Source organism: Rhinolophus ferrumequinum, chromosome 6 (assembly GCF_004115265.2).
Source record: "Rhinolophus ferrumequinum isolate MPI-CBG mRhiFer1 chromosome 6, mRhiFer1_v1.p, whole genome shotgun sequence".
Lineage (NCBI taxonomy): Eukaryota > Metazoa > Chordata > Mammalia > Chiroptera > Rhinolophidae > Rhinolophus > Rhinolophus ferrumequinum.
In genome coordinates, this window is record NC_046289.1 from 12,835,761 (window position 1) to 12,856,353 (window position 20,593).

At 36.9% G+C, this 20,593-nt stretch overlaps 1 protein-coding gene across 9 annotated transcripts in view; it reads left to right on the forward strand.

The window, feature by feature from the left end:
* The first annotated feature begins 15,772 nt into the window (after positions 1-15,772).
* The window catches only part of EML5 (EMAP like 5), a 155,562-nt gene continuing 150,741 nt past the window's right edge, over positions 15,773-20,593 (forward strand). For 2 of the 9 annotated variants that reach the window (XM_033109198.1, XM_033109200.1), the window contains exon 1: positions 15,773-16,425. In XM_033109198.1, the coding sequence (XP_032965089.1) occupies positions 16,229-16,425 (197 nt within the window). In that variant the 5' untranslated portion in view covers positions 15,773-16,228. The remainder of the gene's footprint in view (positions 16,426-20,593) is intronic. The other 7 variants (XM_033109196.1, XM_033109199.1, XR_004423288.1 and 4 more) reach the window with 6 other exon arrangements.

A 20,593-nucleotide genomic window follows, 5' to 3' on the forward strand; every position in this document is an offset into this window, starting at 1 on the left:
ACTAGATTGAAAAAACTACTTGACTTGGAGCTGATGGGTCCTGGAAAAAAACACACTTAAATAAACAAAAGTTAAAAGAAAAAAAAAAAAGAAGTAAGCTCTGGAGCCAGATTTCCTGTATTTGAACACTTGACTCTGCCATGCACTAAATGTGGGGACCTTGGGCAAATGGTCTAATGGCCCTGTGTCTCAGATATGTCCTTCATCCATAATGTAAGATGTGTTTGCTGTACTCTGAGAATTTTCAATTCTGCTTTAAAAGACAAGAAAAACAAATGGGATAGATGAAACTCACATAAGAAATGTTAAGTATAGATAATAAGTATATAATTTACATATATGACATGTTTAACGTAGAATAAGTAGACATTTTATGTGTTAAACATAGATTAAAAGGATGAAACAAACAAATGAGAGTGTTACTTGTAGATAAAAAGAGATGGAAAACAAAATAAACCTGAAATATTTATAAAGCATGGATCAGCTTTATCTACGTCAAATTGGCCACCATTGGTATCGCCCACTGCAGCCCTTTGGTCCTGTTCTTAAAACATACACAACTGCTCATCAGGTCATCACCAAGCTATAGCTGTGGCCATGACTACTTGCCTCTTCGTCTCTCCGATGGAGCACACATGTATTGGCACCATTGTTCCATCTCTGAACTTTCTTGCCGGCCCTCAACTCTGGTCTTTGTAACCACACCATCTTCGGGGAAGGCAGATGAAACAGAGAGAGTCAGGACATAGGAAATTTGAACAACACCCAGGTGATGTGGTCCTTGCACCTGCTTGCACTAAATGTCTTAATCTCCACAATCCCTTTCCCCTTGCTTCTCACTATATGTTTTACACTGATTTAACAGACTAACTGATTTGAGCATCTTAATTTGGTTTATGAGCCTTTCAGTTCCAAGATCCCTGGGACAGGCTGCCAGGTTGTATACTGAGAGGCCGCGACAGCATTTTCCCACTACATATAAAATGGGGGTGACAGTGATAATGACTATGACAAAAATGATGATGACGATAGTGACTATTTTATGGGATGGTCATGGAGGTCCATTTAATTCAAGTAAGGCATTTTGATTTAATTCAACCAAATTTGAGACTCACATAATTATACATCTGCTCAACGGAGAGGAGGACGTTACAATACTGAGAGTTTGTTTGCAAAATTATAGTCAATGCCGTGAATAGAATAAGAGCTTTGGCTATTGGAAAAGCAGAGCCAAAATTATTATTATTTGCCAGTTGCAGATAATTGTTTTTCTAGGAGTTTTTGTCATGTAGGAAATCTCTTGTTTTTATAAGTGTTTAATTTTGTTTCCTGAAATATATGGGATGCTGATTCAGTGATTTGGAATACTCCTTTATATTACATATAAAATTCTAGTATAGGATGAATACTATTTTGGGGTTGTCTATTCAGGACCACTAATATGAAGGTCAATATTTACCAAAGTATAACACAGTTTTAATTACTGTAGCTTTATTTACAAATCTCCACCTTTTTTTCACATCTTCAAACTTATGTGAGCCTCTACTCACAGAAAAACTATTTTATGCTATAAAGTTAGTCACAATCCAATATTACTGGCATTGCAAATACTTGAACAATAATCTTTCCTAACCCGGTGGGAAATATTCTCTTATACTTTGCCACTATTATAGTAAACTCCAAATAAAAAAGCACTGTAAATGAGTGACTTCCCTGAAAATAAATAGAATACTTCTCAATTTCTATACATGAGCTGCATTACACTCACCTCAAATTATTGACCATCTGCCAAGATCCATTTTCCTCTTGTGGCTTTCCAATGAAGTTATCACTTGTTATTTTGGCAAAGATCTTAAGAAAGTGAAAGTACAATTATTAAACATTCCTTTTTATTCTAAATTTGCTTGTTTCGGTCTGAATTTCACAGGCAATTACACATCCACTAAGGTGAGTGATCTAGAGTGTTCTTAGAAATATTTATCAAGTCCCTCTGAATCATATCACATTCGACAGCCTAAACAGTTTTAAACCAAGCACACAAAGAGAGGTTGATTACATTCAATTGCTTTTTCTATCAAGCTTCTTGTACTCTGAAATCAGATTTTGAAGTCTGAAAATGAATTAATTTTCAACAATTGAAGTAAGCTTAGCACTCCGTTGGTATAAATTCTATTTATGTGACAACCCCTTCTGGCTCTATCTTATCCTCATGCGATTGAACAAGATATGAAAGAATGCCTTATTTTCTATTCATTGGCAAGAGGTCATGCCGATTCTTTTAAAATCTTTTTTAAAAAGAAAAGTAGACCTAGATTTTTTTTTTTTTAGATAAAAGAATGACATTTCAATCAAACTGAAATCTTCATATCATATGGCATAGGGAATCATGCTACATGTATTTAAAGTGCAAAATAAAAGTACTGATTTTTAAAATGCAATATACACTATATTCTTACATCCGTACCTTCTGCTTTGATCTGCCACAGGACATTTATACACATGTATGAGAAGAGAGCAATGAGTAAGAAAGTCTCTTTGATTTTGGCTAGGGTACTGTTCTTTAAAAATAGAAAGTTAAGTTCTGAAATGTTCTGACACCATGTCCTAAAAGTCCTGCAGGCTCTAGCTCCGGGCTACTTCTCTGACCATATCTCAACCCCTCCTACTTAGTTGCTTTACTCAGTAGACACTGGCCTCATTGCTGGTCCTTGGCTGGGCATAGCAGGGCAATCTCACCCTTGCTATTGGCTGACAGCTACACTCTTCCCCTAAATATTCACCAGCTTCTCTCTGTGACTTCTCTCACTTCATAAAGGTCCCTACTGAAATGTCACTTCATCGCATTTCCCTGCCCCATTTTCCTTCACAGTACCGACTACAACTTGATATATTTCATAAGTGTGCACATGTATATTATCAACAATCTTTACCCCATTCTCTTTTCCCCAGAATGCGAGCAGAAAGAGTAGAGACTTTGCTGCATCACCAGTGGCTAAAATAGTGCTTGGCACACAATATGGGCTCAAAAATATTTGCTGAATTAATGCAATAGAATCGAGAAGGCAGATATGGCTGCAGATGTGTGATAATTTAACATATAATGAACATGATATTCAAACACAGTGAGGAAAAGATAGCCTTTTCAACAGAGTGTATAGAGGATAGTTAGCTTTCCATTTGATAAAAAATTGAGTAAACCTCACCAATACACAAAAATAAAGTTCTCCTGGTTAAAACAAATTACAAAAGTAAAAGAAGAAAAATTAAGAAGCTTTTAAGAAATAAAATCTTGGACAGATGAAGGCTTTATCAAACAGGCACAAAACCGCAAAAATCATCATTGAAAAATGGAGTTATTTGACTACATAACAAATTTTAAACTCCTGTAAATAAAACAAAAAACCAAAATACTGGAATAAAGTAAACAAATAAACAAATAATACCATAAAATATTTGTAAAACACACGATAGACAAAATATAAACCTATGAGAAATTGCTCCACCTCCCTATTAATCGGAGAAATAAAAATTAAACCAACAGCTATTTTTCACTTGGCCGATTAGGAAAAATTAGAAAGGTAAAAGCGGTGCTGACAAGAATGTGGAGAAATCAACACTTTCATCCACTGCAGGATGATTGGGAATTCTGACAACCTTTTTAGAAAGTAATCTAAAGTTTAAAATACAAAAACCCTTTGACTCAGGGATCTCACTTTTGAAAATGTATCTTTTAGAAAAGAAACACACTTTTAATATTTCTTTAATTTTTATAGCGAACATTTATGTATTACTTTTATAATGTTAATTTGAAAACTTAATATCACTCTCCCAACCTCCACCCCCATTTGTACCCCTATTCTTTTTAATAGCTTTAGGAATATCCTACTTTCTCCTTTACAAATAATCTACCTACCAATTTTTAGGCCCAGCTTAACTTACTTCTACTCTCTAAATGTTTACTTATTCCTGCAGAATGATTGCAGTCTTAAAAGCCAAAGTTTTTACACCAGCTTATAAGGCCCTACATGATTCACCCGCTCGCCCACTCCATCTCTCTGACCTGATCTAATGCCACTTTACATGGGCTCATTGTATCCAAGTCACACAGGCTTCTGTGTAATTCCTTGAACAGACACACATGGTCTCACACATCGTCCATCTCAGGTTATTTGCCTTTCACTCTTTCCTCTATCAGAAATGCTCTTTCCCCAGCTATCCATATGAATTGCTTCTTCCCTTCCTCCATGTCCCACATCAAATGTTACCTTATTAGAGTGGTCATCTGTGATGACCAGGACTAGCTACATAATTTATGGGGCCCAGAGGAAAATGACAATATAGGGCCCCTAATTATTAAGAACTTCAAGACATCAATAATAGAGCATTGAGCTAAAGCATGGGACTCTTCTAAGCAAGGGTCTCTGTGAGACTGCTCAAGTCACACAGCCATGAAGCCAGCCCAGCTGACAATGTCACATAAAAAAGCGACTTCACCCCACATTCCTTATCTCCTTATTCTCCTTTATTTTTCTTCACAGAGATATATATTTACGTTTCTTGCCTGGTTTCCCCCACTTGAATGTAAAATCTATGAAATTAGGGATTTTGTATGTTTTATTCAATGTAACACCCTTGGGACTTAGAACACAGCCTGATACATAGCAAACCCTCAATATACACTTGTTGAATGAATGACTATTTCATCATAATACATGTTTATAGGTTTTGAAAGAAAAGTTTATAAGCCCATATTAGAAAGCAGAAATAAGATTAGAAGTGTGAGTACATGCCTTTGAGAATGGAAGTGTTCAGTCAGTAAATTGCTTGCTTTCTAGGAAAAGGTTAAAAGCAAATATGTATTTTTTTGTCACTGTATGTTCAGCCACTAACACAAAAGAAAGACAACTAATTTTCTTAGTGTTAATAATATCGTTTTATGTTTCTGTTAGATACATTAGGACACTCTCTGTAATTATGTTGTTTCAACCTCTTTTGTAATTTGTTTAAACAATATTTCACAAGATACAAAGCAATAGCTATTAGAAAAATTAATGCTTATTTACAAGTATATCAGATTATATCAATGATTCAGCAGTATACTTCCTAAGCTTTTCCTAAAGGTACATTGTATTCAAAGACTTCCAAGTCTACAAAACCTTCCATTTATGATTATGTGGTTGAAAGCCATCTCATGTTCTCTTCCTACTATAGTAGAGTATTTTCTAAAAAGTGATTTCTGACACTTTTTTCTGAAATCCAAACTTAACCCATCACATTTTTTGTTGGTTATCTTTATTCCAGAAGACACAACCCATGATTATATGTAACTAATCCAGACTTTCATTCTATTGCACAGATTTTCATCTACATATATTACCAGTCCTGTATGTGACATTGTTTGAAAAAAATCTTTACTTTTCACCTCTTATAACAATAGCAATAACATAATAACAAGTATTATATAATACCTTTTGTGATGCTCATCCCTTTTTGTTCTGCCAGTTCATTGGAAGCCAATTCAAGTTCATTTAATGTCTATCACATTGGAAGCAATCGATGCCATGGAATTATTTTAATTTAATCATTTGTTCTGTTTAATTCCTGTTTGGATAAGAACTATTAATTGGCTAAATCATTACTTCCTTTTGGAATATTCCACAGCTCTTTTGAAATGACCATATTGTGTATGTGCTTTCTTAATTTACGACTTAAAACTTCCTTTAACAATTTTATAATGTAAACATGGCTTCCCTTACATATAAATGTTATAATCTAATTTTAACATTGTTAAGTTTTCCCCCTTCCCTTTAGTCATCCACTTTAACCTGTGCCCATTTCTCTGCTTCTAGGCTAATTCTTTAAATAACTCAAGTTTGTTGGAATTTTAATTTTAATGTTCTTGCTAGGAGAGAAGAGGAAATAAATCAAATAACTCATTGAATAATGAGTTAAATGGGACTATTTCTCTTGTAGTCCTCTAGAATCCTGTGGATCTAATAATGTACTGTATGAATACTGTTGAAATATTGATCAACATAAATTATGAGATATTAATAATGTTTGCTTTCTATCATCAAATTTTTATTTCCAGGCCTGTGTGTTATATGATCTTTAAACATTAATAGAAGAGGTTAAAAAGATCAGCAACAAAAATTAATTTGCATGGAAGAATGTGTTTGAAATGCGCCAATGTTCAAAATGTTTCATTGTAGCCTTTATAAAAAAATAATTTCAACATATAATAGACCAGTGGATTGTCCTTTGAACAAAGTCAGTTACTCTAAGAGTGAGATTTTTATTCTAACCATTCATAGAAAATTCTCTATAGCATTTAATGAACATTATGAACAGACAAAAGATACTGTCACATGCATTTTTATCACTCAATCAGAGATCAAAAGAATAATATGCTAAATCAGTAGTTTATAATCTTTTTATTACCCCTCAAACACCCCTCATGAACAACATGCCTTGAAAGATTATGTGTACCAAACTGCAATTATTAATTATCAATTTATTTTCCAATGCTTATAAATCAAAATTTTATATTAAAATTTTATGATTAATTCTCCACAATATGTTACTTAACTAATTGTAACTTTATTGTGGAGAAACCTGGTAGGCAGTACCTTAACCAAATGATCAGAGTTAATACATATACCCAATAATGGAACAAATCGGTGTCATTTGCCTCTGAATATGATGTACTGATATAGACACACCTTGCTTTTTGTATTAGTGCCAAAAATGTATAACCTGAATCTAGTATTGAGAAAACATCTGACAAACCCAACTGAGATATATTCTACAAAATAAGTGATCGGCATTCTGCTAAATGTCAAGATGATGGAAGATAAAGAAAGACTCAGAAACTTTTCCGGATTAAAAAAGACATGAAAACTAAATGCAACAAATGAATAGCATCCTGGATCAGATTTAACATTTTTTCCTAAAAAATGACAATAATTGGACAAAGGCGAAATTTGAATAAGGCTTGTAAATTAAATAATGGTGTTGTATCAATGTTAATTTCATGATTTTGATAATTATCTTGTAATTATGTAAATGACTGTCAGTTATCGACAAAAAATGAACACTAAAAAGGAGAATTATGTCTACAACTTACTCTCAAAGCATTTGCACACATACATGCACATATACATATATGTGTATACGTACATATACATATACATATATACTTACATACATACACATAAGGGGGAGAGAGAGAGAATGGTAAAAAATGTTTAAAATGTTAATATTCAAGGAATCAGGGATACGGATAAAAATTAAAATATACAGGAATTATTTTTATCATTTCTGTCAGTCTGAAGTTCTTTCAGGTAAAATAAAAAATTAGAAGAAAACAAAACAAAAACTTCTTATCAAAATAGAATAACCATTGTATCCAAAGTGAGATCCAGTCTAAAACAAATTGATATTTTCCAGCTTGTGCTGGAAAGTATTCAATTGCCTTTTTATACTTGAAAAAATACTACTTTCACGTTACAAAATGTAAATATATTGCTTAGAGATAGTGTTTCATTTATTGACTAAAATACTTTGCCAGTATAGTAAAGTCTGTGACTTTAAAATATACATGACGTTTTACTACTGTCCTATCTTTTATGTCTTGGCTTTATCTTTGTTATCTTGAATTATAATATCTCATTTTTCTAGAATGTACTATCTACAACTAGACTGTTTTTGCCTCTCCAAGAAATGTCCTCCTACATGAAAATCGGCATAAGCCTAATTTTTTAATAAATACTTTGCACCTAAATTTATTTTTTTGCATAATATATGATAAATCTACTTTTGTTTCTTATCTTTCCTACATTCATTTTTTTTAATGCAATAGATTTTAATGACCAGTAGAATTCAATAAAATGTCTTTGGTAAGATCATGTTTACTTTATAATCCTTTTGTAACTTTTTAGGTATGGTATCTATTGGATTTAAACATAATTATGTTTTTATTATTATGTATTTAAACATAATTCCCTTCTTTATATATTTTTCACTTGTTTTTAATTTAACATAATTTAAATATAATTATGTTTTTATTATTATGTATTTAAACATAATTCCCTTCTTTATATATTTTTCACTTGTTTTTAAAGGTACTTATGTCTTTATCTTATTTTCCTTTTTCAAACATAAATTCTTCAAAGCACAGATGTGAGTTCATTTTCCTTGATTACCCCTCCATAGTACCAAGCCCAATGATTCACACGTGGATGGCTCAATTTATGTGTAGGGATGATTATGCTGGTGGTTCTTCACCTTTTTCTTTCTGTGGTATGCTTTCGAATAGAAGAATTTGGGGTAATAGACTTGAAGGCATTAGAAACCTAAGACAACTTGAAACATATCAACATATCAATAATTACATAATAATCACTACTACAGTTTGTAGTAATGTCTTTCAGAATCTGTGCATGCATCCTTAGTCACTGCACTGTTTGAGTGCAATTATTTATGGCCCTGAAGGTGTTCTGTTACAAGTTCATTGAGCAGAAATTTCTCATGTTTTCTTTTATTAGACTGATGTCAAAATGAGCTTTTTACTTCTTACTGGTAGCTAGTTATACCACTGCCATACTGAGAATTCTTGGCATATAACAATTCCATCCAAACCTCTGCACTAATAGACTTGACAAACTCTAGCATGGCTCTAGCAGCTTAAAGTCGTGTCTTTCGAATGACCCAGCTCCCCTTAAAATGCCTGCCTGAGAAAGCTCAACATCACCAGGAGAATTTACTATTTGTTCCAGCCAAAAACTGATGATAGACAGGCCCCTGAACTCCCTTTTAGAGCAGATACTTGAGAAAGCTCGCAATTAATTATAAATCCTTTCTTTGCTCTTTGAGATGTAAATCTACCATCCCAAAAGTGTTTCCTCAAGGACTTGAGGGCTGTCTCTTTGAAATGCAAACATTCAGCGAGATAACTCTCTCTCACTCAAAGTCCCTGTGTCTGCATAAATCAACAATTTCCTAAAATTCAATATGATAATTGCTAAATGAAGGGTAAGGGCCTAACTTCAGTGGCTGCCTCGCTTCAACTTGAATCACTGCCTCCTGTGATAAAGATAGGAGAAGTTTTTTTTTTTTTTTCTTTTTTTTTATTCTTTTTTATTTATTGGGGTGACAATTGTTAGTAGAATTACATAGATTTCAGTTGTGCAATTCTGAATCACATCATCCATAAATCACACTGTGTGTTCACCACCCAGAGTCAGCTCCCCTTCCATCACCGTACATTTGATCCCCCTCACCCTCATCCCCCACCCCCCAACCCCCTTACGCTCTGGTAACCACCAAATTACGTTCCCCAGATTAATTTTCAAACCCCGTGGCCATCCTGTGGTCACCGACTGCCCTCCAATCCCCTCACCTTCCCCCCCACCCCCCACTCCCCCCGCCCATCTAGCAACCCTCAGTTTTTCCTCATTGTCTCCCAAACAGTTTCTGATTAGTTCATTCACTTATTCTTTTCTTTAGAATCCGCAAATAAGTGAGATCATATGGAACTTATCTTTCTCTGTCTGACTTATTTCACTTAACATAATGTTCTCTAGATCCATCCATGTTGTTGCAAATGGTAAGATTTCTTTCTTCCTTATGGCTGCATAATACTCCATTGTATAAATGTACCACAGTTTCTTAATCCAGTCATCTACCGATGGGCATTTTGGTTGTTTCCATGTCTTAGCTATTGTGTATAGTGCTGCAATAAACATAGGAGTGCATAGAGATTTTTGAATTGAAGTTCTGGATTTCTCCGGATAGATACCTAGGAGTGGAATTACTGGATCATAAGGTAGTTCCATTTTCAGAATTTTGAGATACCTCCATACTGTTTATTTCTCCTCTGGTAAGCTACAATTAACAAATCCAGGTGTTCTAGTCACGTGGATTAATGCCCTTTCACACCGTGCCTTTCCCTCAGCACACCAAGCTTTTAAAAAGTCTCTAGCCCTTCGTTTCAGGGAAGTTGTGTTCAGTTTTGCCTGGCCCCTCCCACATTGCAACAGCATTATTGATAAAATCTGATCTTACTGCTTTAACAAGTGTCCAGCTTAGCCTTTGATAATATTATGGTACATTACCTGCTTAACTCAATATTTTCCGTGGCTACAGAAATAAATTTTACATGTTGATCACAACTTGGTAGTATTTCTACATAGGTAATAAGTACTTGATTGCTGCATGTTGGATCTGTGTTAGGAGACTGCTCCCTGGGTCTCCTTTGTTTCTGCATATCTTGTTTGTACAGGCACTGACTGATTTTGTTCCGGACTATCTTTTCTAGGATGTTTGTATAGTGAAAAACCTTGGAAGATAAAGATAGTGTCTCTCTCTGGAGAAAAGAGCAGGTTTGTTTATTGTCCAGTATAATAAAGATGATGTTTCCCTTCAGGGTCTTCAGGTCTGGCTTCCTGCCTATTATAAAAGATTTAGGTTCCCTGACCATGGTTGAGATTCCTCTTCTCTAATGCAACTCACTCTGTGTGTGTGTGTGTCTGTGTGTGTGTGTGTGTGTGTGTGTGTGTGCGCGCGCCATCAGGCCCTGTTCGCATTACCTGTGGGAATTAGGGCTCAGGGAACCAACCAGTGGCCCAGAGATCACAGAAGAAGCTTAGATGGTGCAGCCTGGAAGAATAGGTATTAATTCCAACTCCCCAGTGTTAACGAACAGGAATGAGGAGACAGGAGGATAAATAAATTCCCCCTCCTTCCTCCTTTCTCCTCCTTCCTCCTTCCTCCATTTTCTTTCCTCCTTCCCAAGAATTACTCTAGGCCACCATTTGTCCTTGCAGCCTATTGAGGGAAATCTCTTCATGAAGTGTTGCTTCCTACTACATCAGTCCAGATAAGAAGCCCCATTTCTCTAGTTTCCATTAAAAAAAAAAAAAAAAGATCACTAACATTTCATGAGTTTAGAAACTTTAAGATTTGAGACGTTTTGGAGAGAGTTTCATGGCAAAACTTACAGCTTTGCCATCTCTCTGACTTCATTCCTTCCTTATCTTCCTGGAACTACAGATTCTTTCTCAATTCTATGCAGAACACTTCTGCCTACATTCGGTTCTTTTGGGATCTCATTTTCTGCGCCAGGCACCAATTCAGGTATTTTTTTCCATACAAATGTAATTCTCTTCCCATGAGGAATTCTGAGAAATAAAATTTTCTCATCTCATTACATGCATATGTATTTTTTTTTCAAATTTCTCTAGTTGTTCCCCAAATATCTTTTTTTAAAATTTTATTGTGGAATATTGGAGAACAGTGTTTTTCCAGGGACCATCAGTTCCAAGTCGTTGTCCTGCAATCTAGTTGTGGAGGGCACAGCTCACTGGCCCATGTGGGAATCAAACCGGCAGCCCTGCTGTTCAGAGCTCGCGCTCTAACCAACTGAACTAACCAGCTGCCCTACATGTACATTTCTAAAGAACTTAGAAAACATGCCAATGAAAGTGTAAAACTAACCATCATGTTCCAAAACTATTAATATTGGAATTTTTTGTTTCAGTCTTCAATATATTTCATAACTGTGTTTATTCTGAATATAACTTTTTATCCTGATTTTAAAAAAATGTTTTATATTCCATTATGGGAAATTTCCAACATTGCCAAAATTTATTTGAAAACCTAATTATCAATGGTTTAATATTTTCCAGAAAGGCTGAGTCAATATACTCAACGTTTTGCCCTACGGTTTTTTCCTTATTTTTATTGTTCTACATTATGCCATGATAAATATTTGGTACATTAACCTTGATCTGCATTTTCTATTATTACATTATGACAGGTCATTAGATGAGAAATTAGTAAGTCAGAGGATATGAACATTTCAAGGCTCAAGATACCCGTTGTTGAATTGCTTGTAGAAAAGTTTCTTGAAACAAGGGTGTGGCATGATACGTGATTTTTACAGATAACTTAGGTCACGGAATTGAGGGAAAAGATGATTAGGTCTTGAAGTGAACATGGCAATTGGGATTGGAAGGAAGTTGGTGTACAGATGGGGATGGAGTTTAGGGGTATTTCTAAAATAGAGTCAAAAGAACTTGGTAACTGGATATGGGAGGTGAGAAACAGTGAGGCACCAGACAACCTGCCTATCTGGGGGAAGTTAGTTACTAGTTAGTACGTACAGAAAGAGAAGATGATAAGGAGTGTAGATGTGTAGATGAGAATTTGGTTTGAGACTTCTTTTATTTCAACTATATACTGGCTTTCAAAGACTTTAGGTGGAATCTAACAGGCACTTGGAAATATGGTTACTGCTAGGGAACATCTATTGTTTTGATTTGATATCTGGAGCTGGCTTTAGAATTTTTTTTAGAGTAGGGTCTTTGGGAGGCAATCTGGTCAGAAGTCTTGTCTTAAAGCTGCATTTATTTAGCAGATTCCTGTTTCTTAAATTTAGATTACATGTATGTTTGGTTATGTAAATGGGGATTGCGGGATGCTAAAGCGCCGAGGTCAGCCATGGGTAGCCACTGCTGGCATCCATTCCTTCTTATTCTGGTAATACTACTTCAATTTTCCTTGAGAGGTTCTCCCCTCTCCCACTTCCCACTCCCTGTAGTATTTCTGGCCCTGACACTCCTCTATTGATCCAAGGGTGGGCATATAATTCAACTCAGCCAATCAGAGCCAATGGTTGGTTGAAGTCTCGGAGTTTCCAGGGGAACTGCTGAGAAAAAGCTCTTTCTACAGGAATTGCTAAGAGGATAAGATGGAGAACTGGAGCTCTAGGCAGCAGTTTTGTTGGTCTGGCAACAAATCAACCCAAAGGAAAGTAGAAGTGAGTTAATTCTGAGGACCTGGCTCTGATGGCATCACTTGAGCCTTAGGATCCAAGTGCATTGATGCCACTTCTTCTCAGTCCTATGAGGCATTAAAATTCCCTTTTCATCGTAAGCTATATTAAGTGGGTTTCTGTAATGTAGAACCAAAGAAGTCCTAATACAATATTGTAGATCAGAAAAAGGCTCAAGTTTTCAAGTTTCAACTACTCAAGATAAAACTAAGAGGAATCCTATTGTGACTACACAAGTATTCTTTTATATTTAATGGCTGACAACTATGTATGGAACATCTACTGTAGTGCCAGGCACTGTGTTAGGCTCTGTACACAAAACAGGTTAATTAAAGGTATGGTTACAGAAATATTTTTTATGGGCAGCTTACTAAAATATCATTAAAATTCCTAAATTGGCTGAATTAGCAACCTAGAATTAATAGTGTGAATTTTGGCTTTTAGGTTTTATGTGCTCTGCCTTGTATTTCTTTTGTAGACTTGAAAGATAGCTGAAATCAGTAGCCAGCAAATAATCTATTTTCTTGAATTTTAGAAATATTTCAAATGTCCAAAATATAAAACTCCATACTAGGAACTCAAGTGTCATGATATAGATTCCCAAAGGGTAGCTTATATTTAAAATGCCTAACAAATGTCCACCTGTTTGTGTGTAGAATTTTGGGGGTCTTTCTCCTGCATCCTTATTTGTATTACTTTCAAAGGGTACAGATGGTGGAATCTCATCTAGCAATAGAAGTTTGATTAAGCTTTCTGATGTGATATTAATAACAAAGTTGTAGCAGTAAGAACTAATACGTTTTTTTTTCCTTCTAAAATTCACGAATGTTTCATTTTTTAGTCACCTTTGTGCCTAAGTGGTCTCTTTTGGTCTTGAGTTGTCAGTTGAGAATGGTTTAATTAAGAATGTTTTTGCTTCACACTCCATCCTTGGGTCAATAAAAATCGTAATGGAAAATATGATAATGGAAACATAAATTATTTAAATCTGTTATTGAGTACTTAAATATGTATCATGGGATCCAGAAGACATTGTACTGAAAAACCTGAAAGATAAGAAAATTTATTCTTTACCCTCCTGCATCTCATAAAAGTTACATGTAACCAGCAATTAATGTTCTACAAATATATGGCAACAAATACTTCATCTCTTCTAACTTCACTGCTTAAATTCAAATAACCAACAATTTCTTTTTATCACCAGGTGTTTTCAAGGAACTCAGAGAATACGTTGAATTAGCAAACATATTATTAAAAAAACAACAAAAAAATAAATATAGGTGATGAAGAGAAGTAATATGTGCTTTTGACCACCCTACACAGGCCTTTTAATGGCTTTAGAGCCACTTCTCAGGCCTGAGTTCTTTTTTTCTTTCCAGCAGTTCCCAGAAATCCAATCTGCATTCCTCTTCTCCTGTTAAGATTCTTGTTTTCCTGAGCCAAAGACAAGTTGTAGAGTGGGGCTCATTTCCTCCAATCTTCCTCACCACCTTCTTATTGGCTGCTTCTGGAAATTAGAACAAGGGCGCTTTTCATTACAAGAGTTTTATAGCTAATCACTCTGGGAATAGCAAAAATAATAAACTTGAGGATGTCTGAGAGCTTGGAAATTTTATGAAGTTCTTCATTTTTCCTGCATTATAGTTCCTCACAATCCTGTGAGATGATAACCGTGAACTACAGTGGATTTGATTTCTACTTTCAGCCTCCCTAGCAGTGTTCACCAAATCTGCTCACTTCTTTAGTTCACTTTTCATGACACTTAGTAGATCCCTTCCTCTGAGATGGCCCTTCTTCCTTGCATGTAGACTAGCAGTCTTATCCCAAACTGAAAATGCATCCTCTTGTCTCTAGTTGGTAATTTACATCTTTGAGGAAGTAGAGACTGCGTAACATGCATTCCAAGGTATGCGTACCATATAGCAATCATCACTTTTGAGCAGTCATGTTTCTTGAAAAAACGCTAGTTTATTCTAGCCTTTGTCAGATTTCCAAGTTTTGGTATTTCCCAGGGAAACGAAAACAGTGACTTTTTAGACATAGAGGACTCATATTAGTATTTTATTAGTTAGTATTTCTTGTTGTAAACCTTGTGGTTTACTTAAAAACCTCTTAAAATATGGATTTCAAATTATTTTTACAGGTATTGGTAAATCTTAGCCATATTTCTCTGTGAGAAAGGGGGTATTTAGGAAACTGAGTAGCAGGGGAACTGACATAGCCAGGAATTCACTGCTGCCAGTATTTTTATTATTTGTGCATTCCCCAGGATCACAATATTCTAGCCATCTTACTTCACCATTACTAAAATGCAAGAAGTTTCAACAGTTTATTGGTATTCAAGATAGTAATTTAGAACATTCAGGTACCAGTGCTATTTATTAAGAAATCAGATCTGGCGTGTCATTTTACCATTTAAATTCTTTCAGCTTTGAGGTCACCTACACAAATGAGAAAATGTACACTTAAGAAGTCAGGTTTTATCCCCACTCAATGTCTGGTATAGTGAGTATTACGAAGCAACAAGAAACACACACACACAATATCAGGGAAAAAAAAAGAGGTTTGGCATCCTGGTGTTGCTTCTCCGAGGCATAAACGTAGTCCTGGCCCTGTACAGGGACCTTGAGAGACTGGCAGGTGTTTCCCGGGAAAGGACTCCCAGCGGCAGGAGACTGGGGTCGCCGAGGGTCCCTCGGAGCTTGGGTGGCTTCGTGCGGACTCAGCGCCAGCGGGACGCGATCATGGAGATGGGGCCGCGGGTAGCGGGGCTAGATGATAGGAAAGCACCACGGCGCACAAGCGATGACCCGGGGAGCGACGCCCAGGGACTCGCTGCGTTTCCACTGTACGCGGCTGAGAGGGCCGGGGCGGGGCGTGAGGAGCGCGCGCGGCGACGGCGGCGAGGGGGCGGGGCCGTGCGAGGCCGCTATTCTCCGCTCGGGGGCGCGCCGTGCGGTCCCGCGGGGCAGTGGGAAAAGGCCGCGGCGGGGCGCAAACGCCGCAGGTGATTTAGGCGGGGAGCCGGTGCGCGGGCGGCAGCAGAGGAGTGGAGGCGGGAGGCGGGCGGTCGCTCGGCTCCGCTCACAGCCTGGGCGCTGCGGGCTGAGGAGACTAGGCGAGCCCAGGAGGGTGAAGGGCGCGCGGCACCCACTTGACGGCCGGCGGCGCTCGCGGCCCTCAGCATGTTTCGAGAGACGAGGGTTTTGCTCCCACCGGTGGGCTGAGGCGGCGGCGGCGGCCAGAAGAAGCGACATGCACCTGCCAGCCGCGGCTTAGAGGACGCGGCAGGCGGCAAGTCCCGGCCGCCAGTCGGAGGGCTTTCTTCGCCCGGCCGTCGCCGTCTCCTGCCGCCTCGGGCCCAAGCCGGAGCGGAGGGGTGGGCGCCCCGACATGGCGGCCCGGAGCGCCCCGAATTGCCACCTGCGGCTCGAGTGGGTGTACGGCTACCGGGGCCACCAGTGCCGCAACAACCTCTACTACACGGCGGCCAAGGAGATCGTGTACTTCGTGGCGGGCGTCGGCGTGGTGTACAGCCCGCGGGAGCATCGGCAGAAGTTCTACCGGGGCCACAGCGACGACATCATCAGGTACCGAGGGGCGGGGGCGGCTGCCGTCACCTCTACGAACGGCTCGCGGAATTTGCACTTGCTCGACCTTCTGAGTGCCGTCACCCGCTCCTGCAGGGAGCATCGCTCCGGAGAGAACCCCGTAACTGTCTTGTCCCAAATCCACCGTGTTAATCCCCTACAAACACCTTTCCTCATCATCAGGCTCTAGAGTCTCTTTCTCCGGTCGAGGCGGTGACACCAACTCCGCGGATCCGCTTGGCATTCAGTTTTATGGCTTCGTACCCTTCTCCCTGCATCAAATTTATGAAACTGCAAAATAGGTTATTTTAGTATTATAACAATTTACTCCTTTAAATCCTCCCAAAGATTTCTCGTTAAACGAATTCTTAGAGCGCCGGGGGATTCCTTTACCGAATAGAGAACTGATCAAAACAAAGTACCGCAAAGCTGTAGGCTGGTCCTGGGGGGCAGCCCGCCTAGGTGGACTCCTGGAGGAGACGCACCTCTTGGTCGTAATAATTAGTTCAGGTTTCCCTGCCTGCTGTTGTCGGCAGATAGAAAGGAAACCCCAGCAACCTTCAGACAATTCATTGGACATTAAATTTACACCTAAGGGCAGTTTAGGGGTAGGTTTCATCTGAAAGAAAGTGCTAAAATCAATTCTACCGATTTCCAATTTTCTTGTTTCCTATTCATTGAAGTACTCCTAAATAAGTTTACTTTTGTATTTTTTATTTAAATCACAATTTTTTTAGGGCACTGTAATTCTTCTTTGGGCGGTACCCTGAAGTTGTTCCCAGTGCTTACTGACATTTCTTTAGTGAGCAGTGTATTTGAAATGTAATTTGCTATCAGTGTTTCAGCAAAACTTTTGTGCCAAATAAAGTTAAAAACTGTAGAACGTATCGTAGGCCATTGATTACTGACTCAAGCACAGCTTGTTTGTCTTTGACAGGAGAATATATTTAAAAATGTTTTGAGAATGTGTTTGTATGCTACTTCTGGGTTTTTAACAGAGATCCTATGGCTGGATTTAGTTACTCCGTTTTATTTCCTTATTTATGTTCCACAGGATTGAAAGTGGGCATTTCAAATCCAGTGTCTCGGTTTGGTGTCTTGTAGTCAAGAGACTCCGGTATTTAAATCCCGTAAATAACAAAGTTCTTCTATTTTGCATGTCTGTACATCTTTGATCTGTAAGAGGGAAAAAGAGGCCTAGGACAAACGTTGACAACGTAGGGCAAGATGGAGTAAAGATAAGGACAGCAAATATTGAGATTGTGGAATAGGGATTCAGGTGGCGGTTTTGCTTTATTTGTTGGTTGTTACTCACCACGAGAGTAGAATTTACCTCAGTTCTTTGCTTTTTTTCCCTAATCCTTTCCAATATCTTTCTTTTCCATGTGTTAGGTCTCTCACAGTACAGAGAATAGTAGCTTTACCTCGCTGAAACAGCCGTTCTCCAGGTACTCAGTCTGTTAGGTTGAATGCAGTACATACAGGTGGGGTAGGTGTGTGAAGGATTTTGAGGTCTTTTCCAAGTGTACTACTGTTGTTGTTAGTCCTTGGTATTTGAGAACATTATGGTACAAAGGCCTTTCAAAACTAGATGATTTATTTGAGGGGGTAAATTATGTTTTAAAATTATGGGATAAATTACTACTTCCAGCAGTAATTAGAAGCTGTTATATGTCACACTGCTTGAGTTTTTATAATTGTGTTTCAGTAAACTCTAAGGAGAGTAATGCTTTTGCTTTCATATATATATGAAGGCACACACACATACACACACACACACATAGTTGCACAACACACATAGTTGCACAACACGTTATTTCAAAATACTTCAAAATGGCAAGTTAATTTTTGCCATAATTGGATGCATGCTTATGAGTTTATGCAAATGATTTATCATTAAAACAATGTATAACAATAAAAGGGCTTCCTGAAAAATTGCAATGGGATAGTAAATCTGAATCATGTGGCATCTTGAAATTGGTGGCATAAATTTAATACAGTATTAAAAATATCACTTAGAAATCAGTCAAAGCGTTCTGGAAATTTTATTTGAAACAATGATAGACCAATCTTGTTTGAGAAATAGATCAGGCAAATGTTCAAACGTTTCCAGTTTTTTTCAATTCAATTTTTGAAATATAACTATAGAAAGTACTCCAGTAATTTTTCAGTTATGTCACAGCAGGAAATGTAATATTTATAAATGTAATTCATAGTGAAAAATGTTGCTGTAATGTTAGCCTTAGTAATAAAAAGTCATTGCTGTTTTTATCAACTGTTTTGTTTCTATATTTGATTGTAAAGAATGAATTGCTTTCAGTTTATCATTTTCTTACCAGTTCTTCTATCATCTTAACTACATCTAGTATTGCTAATGATGGTGCCACACGACTTACCATTTTGTCTATGTTGCTTGTAGTTATTTTACTTCTTTTTGCTATATATCTATATACTGTATACTTCTCTATTAATTTATCCTTCAGTGATATTTATTTCAGCACTAGTGATTTATATAGAAATTAGTTTCACTGTCAGAAATAATACAGGAATTTTAGGGTCACTTTTTATTTTTTTCTGTTGCAAGTTATAATGATAAAATTCCCTAGTTGTTAAGTGTTCATTACAGGTTTAAGACTAGGTTATAACATACACTAGTCTACTACCAGTTTTAGTGTAAGATGCACATCTGTAGCTTGGTCTGTGTTTTGAAACTTTTGCCAGTTGTTTTTCCAAAGGATGGGATAGCTTTTAAAATTTATTTTTCTACTTACTGCCCATCAACACATTTTTAACAAGTTTGTTCTTGAAGTAGTGGATGTTATTGAAAGTTTTCAAATCATTTATCACCAGTGAAGACTGTTGATGGAATAAAGTTGGTGAACTTCCACATTGAACTAACTGCCTGAGCCCATTGTTTATGTATTATGTAGATATGGAATTTGAAGGTTTTTTCTAAACATGGCCCAAGTATCTCAGAAAATAGTGATGAGCTTAAATGATATAATGCATCTGAAATACTTTGAAAAGTATACCATATTATATGGTTGTCGGTTAGAATAATAATTATTCGTTGGGTCTAGATAGGAGTTTTTCCTTTAGAGAAAATGAAAGGTGTAGAGTAGCTCCTTTCTTCAGTTGTGGTAGGTGGTGTTCTTAAGAAAACTGATGTGTATATGTGTATATATATATATATATACACACACACACACACTATATATATACATAATTATGTATATATACATACTACATACATAATTTATATATAAATATAAAATTTACATTGTTTATTCTCTCTCTCCAGTAGATATAAGTTACTTGAGGGTTCGGAATTTCATCTTTTTGGTTCATGGCTGTATCACTAGTGCTAAGAATAGTTTCTGGCAAATAATAGGTGCTCAATAAATATTTGCTAAAAGAATATAAGTAAATCAAGAAATACCTATTTCTACACTAAAGTGTGTCCCAGACACCACTTTAAAAAGCTTCTTAAGAAGGTGGGAGTGACCAACTGTGGCAAATGATGATGATAAATCAAAAAAGATGAGAACAGAGAATTGACCAATGGATGTGGCAGATGTGGAGGTCATTGGTGACCTTGACAAGAGCTGTTCTGGTGAAATAAAATAGAGCCAAGACTGTATGGGAGAAGAACTGAAGATTGTGAATACAAACAACTCTTTCAAATATTCTCTCTTAAAATGAGACCACTGCATATGTAAACCTCTTCCCATAATGCTATACCTTCATTCATTTATTCTGATGACTATTTCTCCCTATTTTTCTTAAAGACCCAGATTAGGTATTATATTCTCTAGGGAACATCATTGTGAACTGTTACGTCCCCATGTACATATCATATCACATGTACACTAGTGCTATCCCCAGTACACAAGTACACATAGTGTGCTAAGTGATTCTTTACTTGACTGATTGTGTCCTTAAACTCTGAATACCTTAAGGCAGGGACCCTTGCACAAAGCAGATGTTCAATAAATATTTCTTCAATGAAAAAGGCTTGAAAGAACAGTAAGTTCTAATAGCTTCTAAGAATTTACTTATTATTCTGTATATGTTTCTTAATCTATATCCAAAATATTATATTTTATTAGTTATTTGCATATTTAACACGAAACATTGTAAAATAATAAAGGAAAATTGTTACTATAAG